The sequence below is a fragment of the Micropterus salmoides genome, unplaced genomic scaffold, assembly GCF_014851395.1.
Source record: "Micropterus salmoides isolate LMB-PRFRI ecotype aquatic unplaced genomic scaffold, ASM1485139v1 Ms_hic_scaffold_5, whole genome shotgun sequence".
Classification (NCBI taxonomy): domain Eukaryota; kingdom Metazoa; phylum Chordata; class Actinopteri; order Centrarchiformes; family Centrarchidae; genus Micropterus; species Micropterus salmoides.
Window position 1 is genome coordinate 23,368,697 of NW_024044237.1, and position 20,993 is coordinate 23,389,689.

At 39.7% G+C, this 20,993-nt stretch overlaps 1 protein-coding gene across 3 annotated transcripts in view; it reads left to right on the forward strand.

The window, feature by feature from the left end:
- Positions 1 to 18,859, forward strand: part of zdhhc9 (zinc finger DHHC-type palmitoyltransferase 9) — a 29,022-nt gene extending 10,163 nt beyond the window's left edge. For 2 of the 3 annotated variants that reach the window (XM_038700230.1, XM_038700232.1), the window contains exons 2-9: positions 469 to 629; positions 4,615 to 4,773; positions 7,201 to 7,338; positions 7,828 to 7,876; positions 9,687 to 9,789; positions 13,432 to 13,535; positions 13,881 to 13,974; positions 14,869 to 18,859. In XM_038700230.1, the coding sequence (XP_038556158.1) occupies positions 469 to 629; positions 4,615 to 4,773; positions 7,201 to 7,338; positions 7,828 to 7,876; positions 9,687 to 9,789; positions 13,432 to 13,535; positions 13,881 to 13,974; positions 14,869 to 15,072 (1,012 nt within the window). In that variant the 3' untranslated portion in view covers positions 15,073 to 18,859. The remainder of the gene's footprint in view (positions 1 to 468; positions 630 to 4,614; positions 4,774 to 7,200; positions 7,339 to 7,827; positions 7,877 to 9,686; positions 9,790 to 13,431; positions 13,536 to 13,880; positions 13,975 to 14,868) is intronic. The other variant, XM_038700231.1, reaches the window with a different exon arrangement.
- The last annotated feature ends 2,134 nt before the right edge of the window (positions 18,860 to 20,993 follow it).

Genomic DNA, 20,993 nt, shown 5'->3' on the forward strand with positions numbered 1-20,993 from the left:
GAAAGGGCAGCTCTCACGGTTCATGACCTTATGCTCTGAACACCAGTTCAGAATATGTATGTTGTCATGGCATGCCCTCTCTGCACATACCCTTTTTCAGAGGGCTCTCCCATTTCTGACATTATAACATGTCTTGTTTCATCCAACCAAGAGTCCAAAATTTAATATTTTGTTTCAAATTATATAAAACAAAAAAAATACTCACATGAAACCAGATATCGTTTGACAGTTTTTCTTAAAAAATGACAATTAATCAGTTATCAAAATCACAGCTCTAATGAAATCATGACAAAGCAGGCCACAAAAATATTTCACTTGCAGTTCTGTTCTATACTATAATGCGGTCAAACAGAGAAACTGTAGTCAAAAACAGTGGCTTCACAGCTTCTCACCTTGTCTGATAGACTCTACATGCTTTTACACTGGGATCTTAATCTTCTTTATTTTAATCTTTTTCTTTTTATACAGATGTCCGTACCTGGCTGTCCATCTGTCTCCTACCATCCCGGTTTTCGCTGTCGTGCTCTTTCTCTTCGTCATGGCCATGTTACTGAGGACCAGCTTCAGTGACCCCGGGGTGCTGCCGCGGGCCCTTCCAGAGGAAGCCACATTCATCGAAATGGAAATTGGTGAGTTACCCAAAGAAATTGTGTACAGAAATTTTCTTTATTTCAGTCTACAAGTTCTTGTCTCTCCAATATTCCCCCGGAAACCTGGCTTTATAAATAAGCATCTAAAAAAACTATTTAGGTATTCTCTATTAATATTCAAACTCAATCTGCTTCATCAGGACTATGTGGGTGTGATTTGATCACATTTGATTGACAGCGACCAAACAACCCAAATGGTCAGGGCCGAGTTCAGTCCCAAAATGTAGCAAAGGGTTTATTTCAACAGAAACAGTGGTGCCTTTCATGCCCTGTGTTTACGCAAGCGCACTACACTGCCTTTTTTATTATGGCTGTGTTAACAGATATGTCGCTGCTGAATGGGTAACAGCCTCACCCTTACATTCATCAGGTGATCAGAAACACGACTACAAATGAATGATAATGTTGCTCTGTAACTGCTGGATGTGTAAATAAGCAATTTTGCCACATCACCTTAAAGGTGATGATATGTTGTCTTCACAACTTGTTTTCCCTGCCCATAAAATGGGTTATTGCGGTGTAAGTACATTTAGTGAAACATTTAAATCCACAATGACATTCCTTATGTCTAAACCATTAAAAATGTATAACAATGTTTGCATGGAATATTTTGTGTTTTTACAAACCTTGGGATTTTGACTGGGATATACAATTGCAATACAAATACCATAATGTGAATCTGAAGAATACTGACGTGATAAAATTTGTAGTGATGGATCTGCCAAAATGTAAATGTATTGTGGATAATAGCTGAAAAGAATAACGCCAGCCCAATAGCATCCCCACTCATGCACCTTCAGTAATAATGCTCAGATCCACTGCAGGTTTTTGCCAGGTGTGAAATAGTCTCATCACTTCTAGTATGATTGCAGTCCAGCTCCTCATCTTGAAGTATGCACAGCTAGTATGTGTAATCAGTACTGATAATGCCACCAGGCACAAATCCCTTATCTACACTCATTCAAATGTGAACAGGACAAATGGTTATTACAGTTCATGTGCTATTGCATCATTACCTACGTTTTGTGTATAGTATGATGTCCAGAGATGTGAACAAAAAATTAGGTGGAAGTAGATGATGTGAATGTATATTTGGAGGCATAAATACTTCAGTATATATGCTAGTTAAGAAGTGAGCAGACAGCCTCAATCCTGTTGGTTTATTCATATTTTTTGTGGTTTATGTTGCTAAAGGATGGGTGTGCTCATCTGTGGATGGACTGAAGAGCCCAGTCTAGCACGCATTCATTACAAGGGATTCTGTTGTCTCATTGCACAAAACAAACTATACACTGTATAATAATGAACACAGCCTTGGCAATTTTAAAATAAACAAGCACCATCAGTGCATTTTTGTATTTTTCATGTCTACTCCCTGAAGTGTCCAGACTCTATTTATGTCTGGAGGAATAAGCTCCCTCCCTGCATCCTGCCTGTGTGGCTGCTCAGTGTTCGCTCTTTGTCTCTGTTAAAGTTCCACTGTGTCCTTCAGCCGTCACTCGTGCTCCCTCACTCCACTCAAGAGGCATAGGTGGAGACTGGTCTCAGCTCATGACAGAGCTGGGCTGTGAAAGCAAAGCTGAGGCACTTGGCCTTCTGACAATGGGGTTAGCTGGCAGCCAGTGCTTCTCTCATCGTGACTATGACTCCTACCGTTTGCTGGATGACAATGGCTCCGTGGTCTGGCTAGCTGTGGCCGTGATGACGGTCACAGCTAGTCTGACAATATACAGCTGCTGCATGTAGTTTATATGAGTAAATCTCATTGGAAATCATTTTTGTGAATATAGCTGCAACTAATCATTATTTTCATTTTGGATAAATGTGTCTATTGTTTTCCACTGATCATTTAGTTTTTAATCAGAAAAATATTTTTAAAAATGTCTCAAACAACACACCTAAGTTCCAAGAGCCAAAGGTGATGCCTTCATATTTACCAACAGTCTAAAACCCAAACCCAAAGATATTTTTTTCAGTTATATCAAACAAAGGAAAAAAGGTGGGGCGCTGTCTGGAAAGTGAAAATATTTAATATACTAAATAGGCTATGTGTGCAAACCCTGCATACTGTAGGGTTACAGATTGGGCCTATGATCCGGATCTTTCATAAGCAAAGTTAAGAAATTTAAGCCTGTTCATTACCAAATTGATTTACAGGGTGTTTAACACATAGACTAACACTTAACAAATAGTAAAACTAACATATTTATGTTTTTGGATGCTGTTAGGTTTTTTGTATCAGTAATGCATGTAAGAAAAACAGGCATGTTTTGAAAATATGATGAGCTGATGAAACAGAGGAATTATTTGTTATAGTCAGTCTTAACCCTACATCCTCTCTAAATTTTCTTTTTAGGTCCTGGTTCCACACACCATGGGAAGAATGGGAAGAATGGGAAGAATGGGAAGAATAAGCACTGCAGCAGCTTAATGAAGCACTTAGTTGAAACCCTTCCATCCCACACTTATAGCTTTTATAGAGTATGTTTTTAATGTATTAGGGTAGCCTTGCTGTTACGAGTATGGGCGAGCTAACAGCCAGTTTAGGAGGCAGGTATGGATGTTTGATCTCATTCTGAGGCTTAGGCAGGCATGTTGATGAAGCCGCTGCTGCCTCGATGCTCTGTCCCCTCAGCCTGTTAGCGACTAGTCCCGAGGGGGACTGCTAATACGAGTAGAGGCATCCTCTTGGAATATATAATGCCACTAGCAGACAGAGCTTTTCTACCCGAGGGAGTGGCATCATTCCCCGTGAGTGATGACTCATTCATTTATTCTCCACTGGTTTATCCTGAAAGCCAGTAATTCATTATGCAGAGCATTTTTGTGCTGTCAGATAAATTAAATTTCACTATCTTTACATCTGTAGATGTATTTTGTATGGATTTGATAAAAGCTTGTAAATGTGCTAGTTTCACTGATTTATTTATGAAGAAGCTTCTTTGTTTTACATAACTGAGAGCTTTATATAAATGATAAATATGGAGTTTAGTTTATGTAGTAGTTTTTCCTCTACACATCTATGAACTCTTTCTCCAGCCCAGATCATTTAATTTCCACAAATACCACATTTTTATCTGAATTTTCTCCAGAAAGTCAAATGAACGTGCTTGCTCTCCCCATTAACTCCATTCACGCTCTCCCAATGCAGCATGTCAATGGTACATTTCTCTCTAACAGTTAATCTCCTGAGAAATTCCAGCCTGCAACCCTCTGGTCATTAGCCAGCCTCTCTAACCTCTCGGCTCATGCAGTGCAGCATAATCAGAAAGATCTGGCTTGCCAGGAAAAGGGAATGCATGAGAATTTCATTTGGTTTGTGACTGCAGAAACAAAAGATGACTGTGAAATACGCTCATTTCAGTGTTGGGAAGTTTAGTTGATGCCCATATGGAGCGGGACACTGCATTATAGTGTTGCTGATAAATAATATTAACAGCTCAGCAGTGATTAAACATATATCCACCATCATCAATACCATATCGAGCCAATGTCGTCATTCACTCACATCCTCAAGGTTCAGCTGTCGGGATTTACACCTTTTATTTTCTTGTCCTTGTCACTGAATCTCACATTTCTCACTGCCTGTTAAAGAAATATACAGAAGGGGAACACAATATTTTGCACACCTGTACTCTAAATACCTTTGTGATGCTTGTGTTTATTTGTGAAAACACTGTTAGGTGTTAATTTATGAGCCACAAGCCTCCAGAACAGCTTCAGTGCTCTTTACCAAGTCTGTGTGACTCTGTTGGAGGGATGATCACCATTCCTCCACAAGATATTCCCTCATTTATATATAAAACCTTTATTTAATCAGGTGATCTCATTGAGATCTCCACTCTTTTTTAATCAGGTTTTTCCTCTTAATTTGTCCCCCTCCTGTAGTTTGTGTTGTTGTATTGTATTGCGATTAATTTGTGTGAACAAGACCTACTAATGAATGTTGTAATTTTGTTTTCAGAGGCTGCGAATGGTAACGTCCCCGCAGGGCAGCGACCCCCACCTCGAATCCGCAATGTTCAGATCAACAACCAGATCGTCAAGCTCAAGTACTGCTACACCTGCAAGATCTTCCGACCACCTCGAGCATCCCACTGCAGCATCTGTGACAACTGCGTCGGTAAGAAAACTCTCTTGATCTGCCGTCACTACTCATAATGTTCAAAAATCTCTTTAAAAAGTGAAGACAGCACATTGAAAATGGTTTATTTCAGCTTTTCAGAAATAGAAAGGTGAGTAATCTTTTGTGGGGAAAAATAGCTTGCTGAAGTGATGATTACATCTGGAGCCTCGATCTTAATTACCTCTCTGCATTCATTTGTCACAGTAATTAAATTATTTAAAAAAAGCATACCTTTATAAATAAACGTTGAACTAAGAAGACAGGGTGCAAAAGTTTTTTAGAAAACTGAAATAAATGGGCTGAATACTTCACAGGGAGTGCTTTTTATGGAATGTGCTTTGAATTTCGAAGGCTGTTTGAACTGTGTGTGTGTGTGTGTGTGCAGCTGTGTCATCTCTCAACCCTGCAGAATAACAGTGATTTGGCTTCTGATGATTGAGGAATGCGTCTGAGGGGACTCATAGGCGATATGAGAGGAGACAGTGGAGGCTCAGTGAGGGAATAAATGCTCAGTCATTCTGAACACTGGTTCATCTGTGTCCAATGCTGTAGAAACACACACACATAGTCAAAGCATGACACAGCAGCATCCCTTAATCCCTCTTTTACTGCAGTCATATCTTTTCCTTCTCAACTCAGTGTTGTTTATAGTGGTTAAAGTCTCTCTCAGAATATGCAGCATAATAAAACAGCCAAGCTATTTCACAAATTATAATTGTTTGTACCCGGAGCCTTCCCCGGTTAATATATTATGAGATGTCTGAGTATTTGAACAGTTGTTTTAGCTCTGTATGTAGCACATGGGACTTAAAACAATAACTATGTGGGTAAAGTGATTCACAAGGGCAATAATTGTTATGAGCAGTAGTGGTGGTTGAACAGGTTGAGAACCCAAATGCAGGACACCAGAGCCGAGGAGATATAGTCCAACGATTTATTAACAAAAAGAGATCACACTTACAAACTGTGGTTAAGTCCAAATAGAATCCAAAGGGGTTTAAATGAAAGGAGGCAAACGAGCGGGGCAGGAACATAAAACAGGTGGATCACATCAAGGAGAACAGAACAGGAAGCAAAGCTAGACAAGAACACCAGGCACAGAAGATTACAAAATAAAACAGGAAGTAAATTGCATGGGAACATACCAGGACAGATCTACCAAAGTGAAAAACAAAATATGGAAAGACTGCAAAATCAGGGCATGGACTGAGACCGGGCCAAACAGGAGACAGGACTACATGGAGATACAGGATTAAGGACTAAGATAAAAGACAGATACTAAGAAAACTTAAACATGCGGATGAACAAAAAACTAAAATTAGCTACAAAACCCAAAACAAGACAAGATCAAATAATGAAACACAGAAATACACAGACCAGGAATAACATAACATTAACATGAACTAAAGTACAGAACTAAGGCACTGGACTAAGAACTGAGGCAAAGAACTAAAATGCAGGACTAAGACCTAAAATAAGAGACAAGACATAAATAACTAGGGACAAGGAACGAGCGAAACCGAGGCAAATAGATAGACCCATGAAACAATGGCAAAACCAGAAACACACAGGGAAAAATACAACACAGACGTAACCCAAAACTAAGCTCATAACAATAATGGCATTTCACTTTAATTATCAAGTTAGTAAAATGTTTTCAGCTTTAATTAGAGGGTTTGTTAGGCAGGTAGCACTAAACAATGTCATTACTTTTTCAGGTATTTTGTCATAAACCAAAGTATTGGACACATTAAAAACGTTGACCTTGTGGTCGTGCTCGATAGAAAGTCAAAGGATCACCAAAGTGATTACAATTAATTCTCTGGAGACAATGAATGTCTGTGTTAGATGTTAATGGCAATGCATCTATTTGTTGTTTGATATTTGTCTGAATGAAAGTGGTGAACTAATTGCCGGACCAACAGACGCTGCCATCCCCATTGCACTGTGGTTAGCACTACTAAAATATATAGCGAGGCTCCATAAGTGATTCCCACACTGTATACCAAATATGTATCTGAACACCCTTGAAAGGACTGAAATTTCTCTACTCTTATCCATGACCTTATATCTACAAGCTGCTTCACGCCTCAGTGTTTACTGTATGTTGTTGTGAAACTCCATCCGTGGAGTGCAGCAGTGTGTCTGCTGCAGAGAAGAGTGTAAAGCAAGATGTTTACCTCTGTTGTCCGTTTGACCCTGCCCTGCTTTCATCTGGCGCTCCTCCAAATTATACAAGAGGAGAGGCAAAGAGGAAGTGATCACTATATTTAGACTGCAGGTTTACTGAGGCTGATGCACAAAGCTGTCTTTGACTAAAGGACTGCAGCTGACACTGATGTATTTTTAACATGTTTGATTTCTAAGTTGGTGTGCAGCTTGCTATACAATTTACATATTTCTCTATATTTCTCTCTTTCACAGACCGTTTTGATCACCACTGTCCATGGGTAGGCAACTGTGTGGGCAAGAGGAACTACCGATACTTCTACCTTTTCACCATGTCCCTCTCCCTGCTCACCATTTACATCTTCACCTTTGACATCGTCCACGTGGTCATGCGTGAGTAACCTGTCAGTCATTTGTCCAGTTAGAAAGAACAGACAGGTGCGTTATGTAGGAGAATGTACATTGATGGCTAAAAGAATGTGGCAAAACAGGAAGAACGACCTTTGACACAGGCTCACTAGCAGCTTGTGGTGTATATGCAAGCGCATGCTCATGTGCTCAAACTATGACCTAATTCAGACCAGGCTGTTCCTGCAGTGTGACATGACAAACAACAGCAAGTGACAGCATGACACGATTCCTCTTTCATCCTCATCCTTCCTGCTCCCTTGTTCTAACCAACGCAAACAGCAAGGAGACAGAGAGATGAGGAAACAGGAATGTTTCTAGGCAGGATAATTAGCTCTGGGCTTGTTATGTTAATATTGGGGTAATGTGTAAGAATTATGCCTTTTCAGTACAGAAACAAAACTAATAAAGAAGCAGTGGGAATTCTAGAAAGTCTTTTCTTTTTAACTTCTCTGTGTGTTGCTCTTTTCACAGGTTCAGTGGATAAGGGCTTTTTGAACACTTTGAAGGAAACACCTGGGACATATCCTTTTAATCTCTGACCACAGTATATAACACAATAACAGCTGCTGCGAGTGCTACGTTTGGCAGGTTTCCTAGAATAGAAAATGAAAGATACTTTTAAAGTGTGACACCCCAACTATGGCCGTTGCCTAAACCTCTCCCCGAACAGTATTGATGAAGTCTTTTTAATTGCCTTTCCAAAATCAAAAACACAGAATCAAAAGTGTAAGGAATGGATTAAACAAAGTTTACGTGACTAAAGTAGTAACCAAATTACTTTTAAGGCCAAACACATCACAGCTACCCAAATTGGTTTGTGGGGTTACAGGTCATGTGTGGAAGCGTGTCCTGAAAGCTATTAGAATTTAGCTTAACATTAGCATCTCTGTCCTGCTCTTATTAGATTTGGGCAAGTTTAGCAACCCCAGCCAACGTTACCTGAGATAGTGTTACATATTCCTGAACATAGGTTAGTCTCCATCCTAAAAGCCTTTTCTCTTGTTACATTGAAAGAGAAAACATACTGTTTGAAAATGCAAACTATAATGCAAACTAATCATTTCTTTATTATACTCTACTGTAATAATATTAGGCCTAACTGGCTCTACACTACAATGAAAATACAATGCAGTTTCTTTATTGTCTTCCACTCAGATTAGTAACTGCTGACTTTTCGCCTGGTAGCTTTAAGCCCCAGACATAATTGCTTTTTAACAATGTGTAAGCGTAGCCAGGCGTCGACGACGCAAACGCCACATACTTGCCTGTGTACTTGGAGGATTAAACGTGAATCCACTAGGGGGCAGATCAGGGCCGGATCATCCCACGCCGACACCAGTTTATCTTCCTTGACAACCTCTGAATTTGCACATTGTAAATTAACCAAACATAGCGACACTCAAGGAGGTTATGATTTTAATGAGACATCATAACGATCTCGGTAATTGCAGATTAGCTCCAAGAGTTTTATTGTAAACATCCCGCCATATCTCCTTTGTTAAATCTGCTCGCTGACCACCTTCTTCTTTTGCGTTTAATGCCGGTTGGCAAACCAACTGCAAACTGCCACCACCTGGGCTGGTGTGTGGAACAGTAGATTGCTGCTGACCTGCCTGTCAGGTTGACATACTGCCACCACATTCATTTGCTGAATTGCATCTTGCGGACGCGTAGCGTTAATTTGTGGAGACGTGCACAACCTACGCTCTAAAGGAACGCTGGATACGCATGGCAGCTATCTTGCGTACATGAACGCGTAGTTAAAAGCAAGTATATCAGGGGCATTTCCCTCAGTTTACGAAGTTGTTTGTCACATGTTTGGCACGATAACATGTATGTGCATATTTAAAACCCCTTTTATAAAAATTTTGTTTTATAACAAATCAGCTGGATACATTAAAAACTCTACCGGAGACAGCATTGTCAAGCAACACATGGAGCTATTGCTAGCTTAATTAGCTAGCTAGCTACAGCTGATAAACTATAGTTTTGACAGTTGTCATTTCAGCTGGCAAAATCAACGGTTGCTGGATAGAAATGGATGCTGCTTTTGTCTAGTAATTTCAGTGGTAAATCTGCCACAATCATCATGGTAAAAACTTGTGTGCTATGCAAGAACTGAAAGCTTGACAGGCATAGCAATTGGTATACAGTAAACCTCATGCCCTTGACCTTATACTGTTTTCAGACTTCCTTTTACTGACCGTCACTGGCTTTAATCATGTTGCATAAGTGTCTGCCATTTTGCTTTCACGCGCTGTCCACTGTTTAATCAGTGACCCTGTGTCAGGCAGAAAACATCTGTTGCTGTTTTCTTAACTGGAGTTCACTGTGCTGGAGGTGTTGGTGTGCTTCTTCACCCTGTGGTCAGTAGTGGGACTGACCGGCTTTCACACCTACCTGATCTCTCTCAACCAGACCACGAATGAGGACGTAAGTGCTTCTCACTGCATGCTCAGTTAAACATATTCTATAACTTTAAAGTTTTTTTTTGACCATGAATACATACAAATTTTTTCACATCAACAGTTTATTTGTTTTTAGGTCTGTATCATGCTGCAAGGCACAGTGCTGTACTTTGCATCTAGTTTGTTTAGGTTTCGCACCGTCTTTATGCAAATGAACCAAAACAAATAACACACATGATTAACTTTGGTTTGTTTTCTGAGACATTAATATAAGATAAGTACTTTATTCCAGTGGCCATGCTGTATTAAAGTGCACTCCAACTAAAGTGAAGTGCGCCTCAGCTCCATTTACACTTTTCAAGTCGAAGTATCTTGTTTCCAGATGCGATTTAACACACTTTTCATTTCCTTTTCTTTTACATTTAGACACACATACACATCTCTGTTGGCCATACTAGTACGAATCTGATTGCAGCATCTTGGTTTTCCTGGGCCACATGTTAATTAGGGTAGATCCTACTAAAGCTCAGAGGGTACTGATATTGCACCTGAAACTGTTTACTGGCTGTAAAAGCTGTAACTGCAAAAGAACCATATGAAGAATAACTTGTGCACTTTATCAGTTAATTTACTACAACAACTACAACAACAACCAGAATGCTCTTTCCATAAAGAGAGGCACATGGATTTACACCTTTCCAACACTGAAATACATGTTGGTTGCATTTGCACTTTGCTTTTTTTATATCCAATATCCAGTATTTTTTTGATATCCAATGTGGGTCTCATTTACACTGGGTGATTTTCCCAGTGTAAATGAGACCCAGATATTCAGGCACTTTCGGCTCTTCTGATTGGTGCTCACCTAGGTCATTACCCACCATTATTTTCACCTACCCAAGCAATCTAAACTGAAGAAGGAATTTACCATAAATGTCATGTTAGAGGAACAATATTTTTCTTGTCTTCAAATATAAGAGTTTGGATAAAGGGATAGACATGTGTTTGAGATGAAGAATTGTTGTTAAATTAGATTTCGATTAATGATGTTGTAATGTTGACAAAGTTAAGCACATCATGAAGATAAAGTATAGTTTGAAGAATATGTCTGTAAATGTTGTGATCAGGCAGCCTGGCTTCATGCGACTGGAAAAATAAACATACATCACAGGTGTAACCATTACAATTTCCAAGACTGCATAGCTGTTTCCTTGACAACTGCACCGCCTTGTTCAGCAAGCAAGGACAGGGCACTGGTAACCTGTAGCTTGTTAAACAAGGCTATTATATTGTAAACAAAAGTAAAGCAAATACAGAAAGTGTTGTGAACTCAAAAAGAAAACAGAGAGGCAAGATCTTAACTGAAGATAGAAAGTCTATTTATAACAGCAGCTAAAACAAAGACATCCTGTATGTCACATTTACAAGAGAAATGTGCAGCAGGAGCAGATTTATTTTACTGGAGTCCTTCCTGCTCACCAAGCCAACATATTCCAATGATCTAAAAATATGCATGGATAGCAGCTATTCTTAATAAATATAACGACAGAACTGAGCTGAAATAAAATAGACCAGCTGGGTTCTGATTCTCAACTTGTCAGCTACATTTAGATGAAGCTTGTGAGGCTAAATGAGGGAACAAATATTGATTGCTTGATCGCATTACCATTGAGTCATTATTTAGCCACCACACACACACACACACACATTCAGCCTGATGTAAAGCAGACGATGGGTGGTGGTGATGCAGGTGGATGAATCCGCAGAGGGAGTAATTTATGTTGTCTGTGTATATCCAGTGTTAACAGTGTGTGTACTTTATTGGCGGCTTTGTTAGCCCAGATCTGACTGCAGAGGCTCCGACGAGAAGCAGAGAGCAGCAGCAGCAGCAGTGATGCTGGTGGTGGGAGGTTCTAGATGGCTGAAAGCAAGATAGTGCACTCATACTTTGTTGTAATAATTAATTTATAATTCCCCTTTTTCTTTCCTGTGGGAAAGCTGGCCTCATTTTTTTTCAGTAATTTAATCAGTAATGAAGCTCTTCCATGTTGCACCTACAGTATAGTGTAATGCTGCTCCAGGAGTTGGCTGTCATCCTGGCCGTTTCAATATCTGTGATTGGTCTAATAATAGATGCATCGATAGCTGCAGGGGCTGGGCACGCTGCCAGAAACAGTGCTAGGGGAGAACGGGAAGGAGGGGGAGAGAGAGAGAGTGAGAGGAGGAGGAGGATAGAAATGGTGGTATAAGGGCGAACAAGAGAAGGCAGCTTGAGTGCTGTAGCGGCTCTAGTCTCCCACAGGATGACAGTTCCTACACACACACACACACCGTATATGTTGGCATGCAGTGGCGAAGTACCTTAGACTGTTGACCTATATCTACTGCAACTAAAGACAAGCTGTTATCTCGCTGGAGGGTCAATCAGTACTGTATGGGTCAATTATAAGTCAATCTATCTCTTTCTCTTCTTGTCTGTTCCAGTCACACTTTTATCAATCTAGCACTATGATATTAAGTTATGATGAAATAACGGGGTGTTGTGTTTTCCATATTAATGGTATTATAACAAAAAAAATCAAAAAGATAAATAAACTTATATTTGCATTTTTACTACAAGGAGCGCTGTGCTTTGCTGTCTTATCTTTGATTGATGTTCCATTCAAGTGTGTTTTAGCAGAATATTAACTACATTAATTTTTCTTTTATCTAAAAAGCATACAGAATAAGTGTGAATATATTTTCAGCCCTGAGTAGTATCTGCAGGTATTACCTTTAGGCTGCATACAGTCCCAACTACCTCCACCAACAGGGTACTGCGGTCAGTATGTAACATCAGGCTCATTTTTTTTGCGCGCCCAGAAATAATTGAAGATGGTCAAATAAGTCTATCAACTGAGATCTTCTCTCATCTGGATGATGTTGGCAGTATAGTGAGAAGATAATGTTCAGAGACATTAGTTAGAAAATCAACATGAAACAATAAAAATGAAGGGTACAAATGTAGCATTTTGAAAAGTAAGAGGGACATCCCTAGTGGAAATTACTTTTTTTCCATTTGATGTAATTGTGGAGCCATAAAAACATGAACTACTGGGTTTAAACATTTCTTTGACAGTAAACATCACATTAATATGAAACCAGCTGACTGAATATGTAAATGATGAACAGTCGGTGTGGAATAAGGTGATTTTCTCCCAACCTCAAAGCTACTTAAAGGAAAAAAAGGGAAACCCGGATGTTTAGGGGTTAACTGCTGCCAAATAATGCATATGACTGACAGATTATATGCAGTACAGTGTAGAAGGATTTTCTTTATTGCTGGGGGAATCCTTTCTATGAATTCTCTGAATTTTCAATGAATTATTAAAGTGGTTGTTATCTGTAGTGGCTGTGTTCGTTGGCACCCGTTGGCACCACATTTCCCATTAAACCAGGAATCATTAAATCTCAGACAAGATCCTTTTTAGTAGGTCAAAGCCAAGCCTGTGGGAATAACCTCTCAAAATGGAACTATGCTTTTGAATAAGGTATAAGCACAGGGAAAATCTTTTTTGAAAGAGAACTGGGCGAGTTTGTAGTCAAGATGTGTTTGGGATGTTGGTTGGTGGTTTGGGAAGGTTTGCTGCTCCAGTGACCAGTGTTGTGTACATTTTGTTTTGACCAGATTAAAGGATCCTGGTCGGGAAAGAACAGAGTCCAGAACCCGTACAGCCACAAGAACTTCATCAAAAACTGCTGTGAGGTGCTCTGTGGGCCAACGTACCCGAGGTATACCTTGTCAGATTATGTCTTGAATTAAATGGCTGTGTTCGCAGCAGGAAGAAAAAACACGCTAATACTCGCCAATCACTAGTCTCACACAGGATTGGTTGAATAATTTTGTATTAAATGCCTGTTTTCAATCAGAATCCGACGTCAATTTTGGTTGGTTTATTGTCACATTATCTGCATTAAGTTTTGTCTTTTGTTTTCTTCCTATTGTTATCAATGAGTTCTAGTTCTCAGTGCCTGAGATAGATTAGGCTCTTAGATTTGTCCCTCTCATGTGCCTCGTTCTTGTGGAAAAACGAGCAGGATGCACTTAGTGACTGATGGCTTTGTCTCGCTCTCCAGCGTCTTAGACAGAAGAGGACTGATGCAGGAGGATTCGCCTGTTTCTGCTGAACCTTCCTTCTCGAGCGGCAGCAACCCAGTGCCACAAACCACGGTGAGAGCGCGCGCACACACACACACACACACTCTGTACCCTCCCCATCACACTCTTCCACTAAAGTGGATCGAGGCTGCAAACACAGAATAGTGAAAACAGAGCAGACATAAAACAGACTCTAAACCAATTACAGATTGTTGAAGAGAAGAAAGGAGGTGAGCGGAAGTGTGCTCTAAGTGGAAAGCACTTTTCTTATTGATAATCCATCTTGTGACACATGGATATGGATCCTTTTTGTGGCTCTTTACATAGTTGCCATTGTTTATTTATAATTGTTCAGTTGTTCCGCTAAGAGCGAAATCGTTAGCCATGTTTTTGCTATGCATACTTTTTCATTTTAAAATTTGTCTCTCTCCTCAGTGTCGCCAAAGATCATGTTGACATTAAAATGTTCCACTGCCACATAGGTACTTCAGAACTTAATGTTACTATGGTGATTGTTACATAGCAGAAATTATATTTTTAAAACTTTTATTAAGGGTGGGAACAAAATAGTGTACTCCCCTTTCAGCAACTGAGTGGTATTTTTGCACACTTGCTACTTTCACTATTTGTTTAAGCCTTTTAGTTTAGTTATAGGGCCTTATTAAATTAGTTTATTCTAAGGCCATTAGATTGAGCCACTTGGTGTCGTGCCACAGCTACTGCTAGTAGTTTAAGCAACATCCTGTGGCTATTGATTCATTGATTGGGTATAGGATGGGTAAAGCAGACTTCTTCTCTTCTATGTGCTGCATGTGAGTTTACTGTACATTTCTAAAAGAGTGAAACGTTTCATATCCTGCAACCAATGACATGACATTCTTGTTGCATGCGTGTATTCATTCCTGTGATGCTTTACTGCAGCTCACTTTGTCATCAGTGGCTCTTAATGCATTTGGGTCTTTTTAGCATGCTATCATCTGCCTACAGAAAACAACAGCTCCACTCATCCCCAATGAGCACACACCTGATGATGCCAAGCCGAGCATTGCTGCCTCAGCAGAGAAGAACGCTTCCCCCAAAGAGGAAAAACCTCCTGCTCCAAAGGCCCCGCCCCTAGCTTCACCCGAGGCTGATCCAGAAGCATCCCTTGCCAAGGATAAGACCCATTAGCCGCATGACGAGGCGGCTGTCGCCGTAGCCACTCCCCCAGCGTCCTGCCTGGTCATGAAACATTAATAAACAGTCTGATTACTGTGCGGGTGACTCAGTTATGCTCCGACTCCTGCCCTACATTCCACCAGAAGAGCACAGCTTCTGCGGCAGCTCCTCCTTCCCTCCTCCCCTCACCAGGAGCTGCAGAGCTGTTTGATTGACACTTCCTCCTAAAGGGCGGGGGGGGGGGGTGATTTAACGGAAAGTCAGCAGCTTCCTCTGTCTCCTGGACACTGCATGGAAAAGACACGCAGGGGGAGAAGCTGCTGGGAGACGTGCAAAAAAGAAGAACTCTCCAACGACTTCCCCACAGGTCACCTGTGGACTGCTCTGAATGTCATTACTACTTTTGTTCTTCATATAAAATTGCATATTGACATTTATTGTGAGAGGCCAGTTCAAATATACTCCCTGCAAGTGTCTGGCAAAGACAATATAACTTCTGGACATGTATAAAACTTCATACATACAGTCAGTTTTCTGTTGTGTGCACATTACATGCCCTATGCAAACCATGAGAAGGCTGGACGAGCAACATTTTGATGAGCGTGCAAGAGGTTTTACAGCTGTAAGTCTGTGAGTACACATGATGTCCAGGCAGGGGGAGGACAAACAACTCCTACGCTGAGATATCCTAAAGGCTCCTTCCAGGCAACTCAAGATCTACCTTGTATTCTGATATTGCTGCATTCAGTACTGTTGTTACTTTGGTGCGTCTTTTAAAGTGATCTGATCCAGACCAACGCCTGTCCTTCCATTTTTATATAATCAAGGATGTAGTGTGACGTTGGTGCTCTAAAATATATGAAATTGCTTTACGCACAGTCAAAGTCTTGTTTCCTTGTGATGCTTATCCAGACTCCAAGTTCATATAAGAAAAGGCCTGTCTTCTGATGATAGTAGACACTCGTAGTAACAGTGCCTTATCGTAACAGTTGCGCTATCAAATGCAACTGATGTTAACTAACAGAGCCCTAATAATCCATTCTAACCACTTATACAGAGTTAAATAAGAAATGCCAACATTCATACACTAAGTCTTGTGGTGTTGGAGTCACACAAGTGGTTGCAAGAAAATCTACATTTAATTAAAGGAATAGTTCAAAATTTTTGCTTTTTCGCTTTCTTTCAGGGAGTTTGATTAGAATATTGATGCCACTCGCGTGTGTATAAAGCCACAGCCAGTACATGGTTAGCTTAAAGACTGAAAACATGGCTTTGTCTAAAGTTAAAAAAATACATCTACTAGCACCTCTAAAGCTCACTAATATTTTTTTGCAATATTAATTAAACAAAATAATTTGTGAGCTGGTAGGTGTATATTTTAATTCAGCTGAATTCAGTTTTATATTATATTAGTAACCAAAGTCATCTCCTTGCACTTTTCATATAGAGCAGGTCTAGACTGTACTCATTGTAATATTATTTACAGAGACCCAACAAATTCCCGCCATGAGCAAGAACGTAGTGACACAGGCAAGGTAAAACTTCCTTTTAAGAGGCAGAAACCCTTTTTTTTTTTTAACCTTTGGACAGAGCCAGGCTATCTGTTTCCCTGTGTTCCCAGTCCTTATGCTAAGCTAAGCTAAGCTAACCTAACCAGCTGCTGGCTGTAGCTTTGTGCTTCGCATACAGACATGAGTGGTATTGATCTTCTCATCAAACTCCCAGCAAGAAAGCAAATAAAAATTATTTTTTATTTTTTTAAATCCCCAAGTGTTCAAAAGGATAAGGAAGTAGAAAAAGCAAATATCTGCTAACAGTGTGCTTTTTTTATGAAATAGTGTGAATTTTCCCCTATAAATGATGAGTAGAAATTGCTGTGTTTTTAAACTTGGTCTTAAATGTTGGGAACTACTGAATTAGATATTGTGAAGCAAAAACTAAGCAAAGCCATTGCTGAATTGTACAAAGTTTTAGCAGGTAATGATGGACTGAAAACCTCAACTGATTGGTGAGGTTTTCAGTCCATCATTACCTGCTAAAACTTTGTAAAGGTTTTGTTGTGTTTTTGTTTTATTCTTAAAGCGCAAGTGCAGCCAGTGTTAATTATGCTGCCTGTGACATTGAACACCTCCTCCTGCAAATTCTGATCTTCCTCTCGAGTCCTCTCTTCCTGCCTTCCTCTGCCTCCTCCTTCTATAAAAATGGCTCTCATATTTAACTCTCCTCCTTCTCCTTGCACCTCTGCTGTGACAGTTATTCCTACAGCACGCCCAAGGCCGAGGCCGTTTCCACTGCAGCCTTCTGTGGCAGGCTCATTATCGCAGAAAATGAGGCCAAGGCAGAGAGAGAAAGACGCTCGATCCTCTCTTTTCACACATCTGTGTATTTCGAGCAGAGCACAGCCTTTAATGTGACTTGAAAATTTGTCTTGTTTTGGTTGCGGATCGCTTGAGGGGACAGCATCCACATAAAGAAATAAGAGAAGGAAGTGGAGCTTATTCTTAGCATTTCAATGACATTAGCTGATAGCAAGAGTTTGTAAAAGTGATGTGTTGTATGCAAGACAGAGTTAGTGTTTGTGAAATATTCTTGTGTAGAAATTCTAGTGTGTCAACAGCATCGTATCAGACCCTGAAATCTGCCTGAGATGATTTATTGTAAGACTCAAAGTGGTCACAATTTCTCCTAATTGCCTAAAGATTTTAACTCCAAAAATCTTTGCCAAACAAAGAGAGGAAAATAAATGTCAAATGCCAATGATTGTTGGCAGCTGTATGATTATTTTTGATTGTACCATGACTTTTGTGGTGCAGTTTAAAGCTCAAGACTGGTAGACACATTCAGACAATACAAGATTAAACTAGGCCATTTTTTTCTTTATTGATTCATCTGTGGATGTTTTTGTTGATTAACTGATTACTTGTTTGGTCTATATACTGTCAGAAAATAGTAAAGTTAATAAATTGAAGTTGACACATTGAGTTTGTCCAACACACAAGTCAGAAAGATTCACTAACTATTAGAAAATCTGCAAATATTTATATTTAAAGAGCTGGAACTAGCAAATTTTACTTCCACTAGAATTATCGACAATCAATTTTATGTTGATTATGTTATGTGGACTAATCGACTAATAGTTTCAGCTCTAGATGAATCCTTTTTCCATGTTTGCTTTCTGTACACTCAGAGGATAAATGGAGAGATTGCTGACACATCTCTGTTGGAAGAAGCTGTGAATGTGTATGTAGCAGTTTTGTTCCTGTGAAGTAAAAAAAAGTGTAACTTGAGTATTTGTTTGGAAAACTTTCCAATGAGAAGTACCCAAACAAGATCAGTTTTTAAAGCTGAATTTAGTGGGCTTTCTTTCTGGCAAGTATTTAAAGACAGTTTGGTATATCTGATGGCTTTGGGTTGCTGTCACCGAGAAGCAAGAATGTATGTGATTGATACTGGGTAAAAGAAGGGACGTTTGTGTTGAAATCCTGTTTGAAAGCAGACTTTAAAGGGACGGTCAATCTTTAATTTTTAGCTGTAAAGGTTTGCAGACTGTAGAGCCAAGCCGAGCTCTTGTATGTATGATTCCTGTGTTAAAATGCCATGACGGTCAGATCTGAATGCTCTGATCAATCTATTACATTGCATTATGTATACAGATACAGTACTATACCATTGATGGAACTCTTTATTTATGTTCACTTTGTTTAGTATCAACACTGTGACTATATGTATTTCATTCAATTTACTTCACTTCTTTTTACATGATCAATGTGTCCAGTGAATAAACAATATTGTCTTATTATTCCTTGTCTTTTAAAAAAGGTTTTCTTGAGATGAGACTCTAAAAAAATCCAGAGGCGTCTCAGTTTATCTGCTATCATTAAATATTCAACAGAGGACTTGTTTTGTATACTGGCATGTTTGCGCCCCTGGATAATAACAAACTGTTGTATGAATTCAAATTTCTCCAGAGGAATCTTTGAAAACAATGGTATTATATGAATATACAACAGCTTTTTGCAGACTGTAATGCTGCGAGGGAAAGGGTTTTGCAAAAGAAGAAAAAAAAAGATGAGAAACTGCTTGAAGAAACGATATTCCTGGCCCAACATTAATTCGCTTTCCCTACTGTTTTTTGTAGGTGGATCACTTCTTTGCTTAATTGTTCCTAACTTTTGTGGCATTTTAGTCATGCTGAAATCTCTCAACAAGGATCTGATGGGTTGTCATGGAATTTGGTACAAACATTCACATTTGCGTAAGGATAAATTTTAAGTTTGTCCAATATTTTGGCTTATGACTAAATACCTGCTAAACTAATGACATTCCCGTCAGCCTCAGCTGTGCTGCTAGTTGTTCGCGTCCTGACAAGCTAAACTTGGTGACCGTGGTAAACATATCACTTAAAACCAGGATGCATTTAGCTCAAAGCACCACTGTACAGCATCACAGAGCTGCTAGCTAGCACCGTTTAAGAGAGATAGTACACGGTCTGTGACATGACAGGAAGAATCTCCAATGGAGAAACACCAAACCATGAAAAATATCATAGTGCGCATAGAGACCAATGACATTGTGAAACAGGAGTCAGAATTACTGGAGTTAGACTTTACTGCTCTGCTGAGCTCCTTAATGCTGAGGTGTTCATTAGTGGCCCTCTACCACCAGTTGAGAAATTCAACAGATTTTTGACTCTGAACAATACACTCACCTAAAGGATTATTAGGAATACCATACTAATACTGTGTTCCGGCCCGTCTGGCACCAACAACCATGCCACGCTCAAAATTGCTTAAATCACCTTTCTTTCCCATTCTGACATTCAGTATGGAGTTCAGGAGATTGTCTTGACCAGGACCACACCCCTAAATGCATTGAAGCAACTGCCATGTGATTGGTTGATTAGATAATTGCATTAATGAGAAACTGAACAGGTGTTCCTAATAATCCTTTAGGTGAGTGTATATCCTGCAGTCAGTGCACTTTATTGACATTCTAATGTTTTTCCAGCACCGCCAGATATCTATTTAAGCCAGATGGACGTCAGGAGTAAAATTTGTTCACTTCTAATCCATTTTACTCCGGTTTACATCTGTTCCCTCTGCCAAGGACAAGAGACAAGAGGAATCAAAACAACGGCAAGACACAACACAACACAAATCTTGAAATAGAGCCACCTTAGCCCCAGCCTGAAGCAAGTTAAACATAATAGACATCAGAGCCATGCAGGCTACCCTCTAACCTCATCCAGGTCACTCTCCTCTCCTATCACCCTCTTCCCTCCTGGACTTGACTGACCAGATGAAAAAGCTGGTCAATGCTGGGACCAAACTTACCCCTTGTGAGATTACTGATATCTTTTGGGTCCAGGCTGTCAGGATGAAGACACTCATGAATATTTCCAGGACATGCTGGTAACTTTCTATAGGTGGCACTCCATTCAGTCATCAAATTGGGTTAATCTGTTAGGAAACAGGATGCACTCAACCAATTCTGCAAATATATCAAATCTGATAATATTTCCTCGTCTTCAGCCCTGTCACAAACAAATGTTAAACTGGCGGAGAATGCTTTGAACTCACTAAATATAGCTTTATTAATCGTCAGGTCTTTGGCAGGCAAATCATGTTAAATTAATCTTGATTGTATGTTTTTAACTGAAACTTGGTTAGACTAGTGCACAAGAAAGGAGGGGGAGTAGCCATTTTGTTTAATAATTCTTTCCAACGCAAGCAGATGTCTCATGGAAATTTGGCATCTTTTGAATATGTTGCCTGCCAAGTGAATTCCTCTTGTCGAACTGTATTTTTAAGCATCTACTGGCCTCCTCAATACTGTGCAAAATGCATTGATGACTTTTCCGAACTGCTGTCTGTCATCTGTGTTTACTTTGTCTTTGTAGTTATTGTTGGCTAATTTAACATCCATGTTGACAA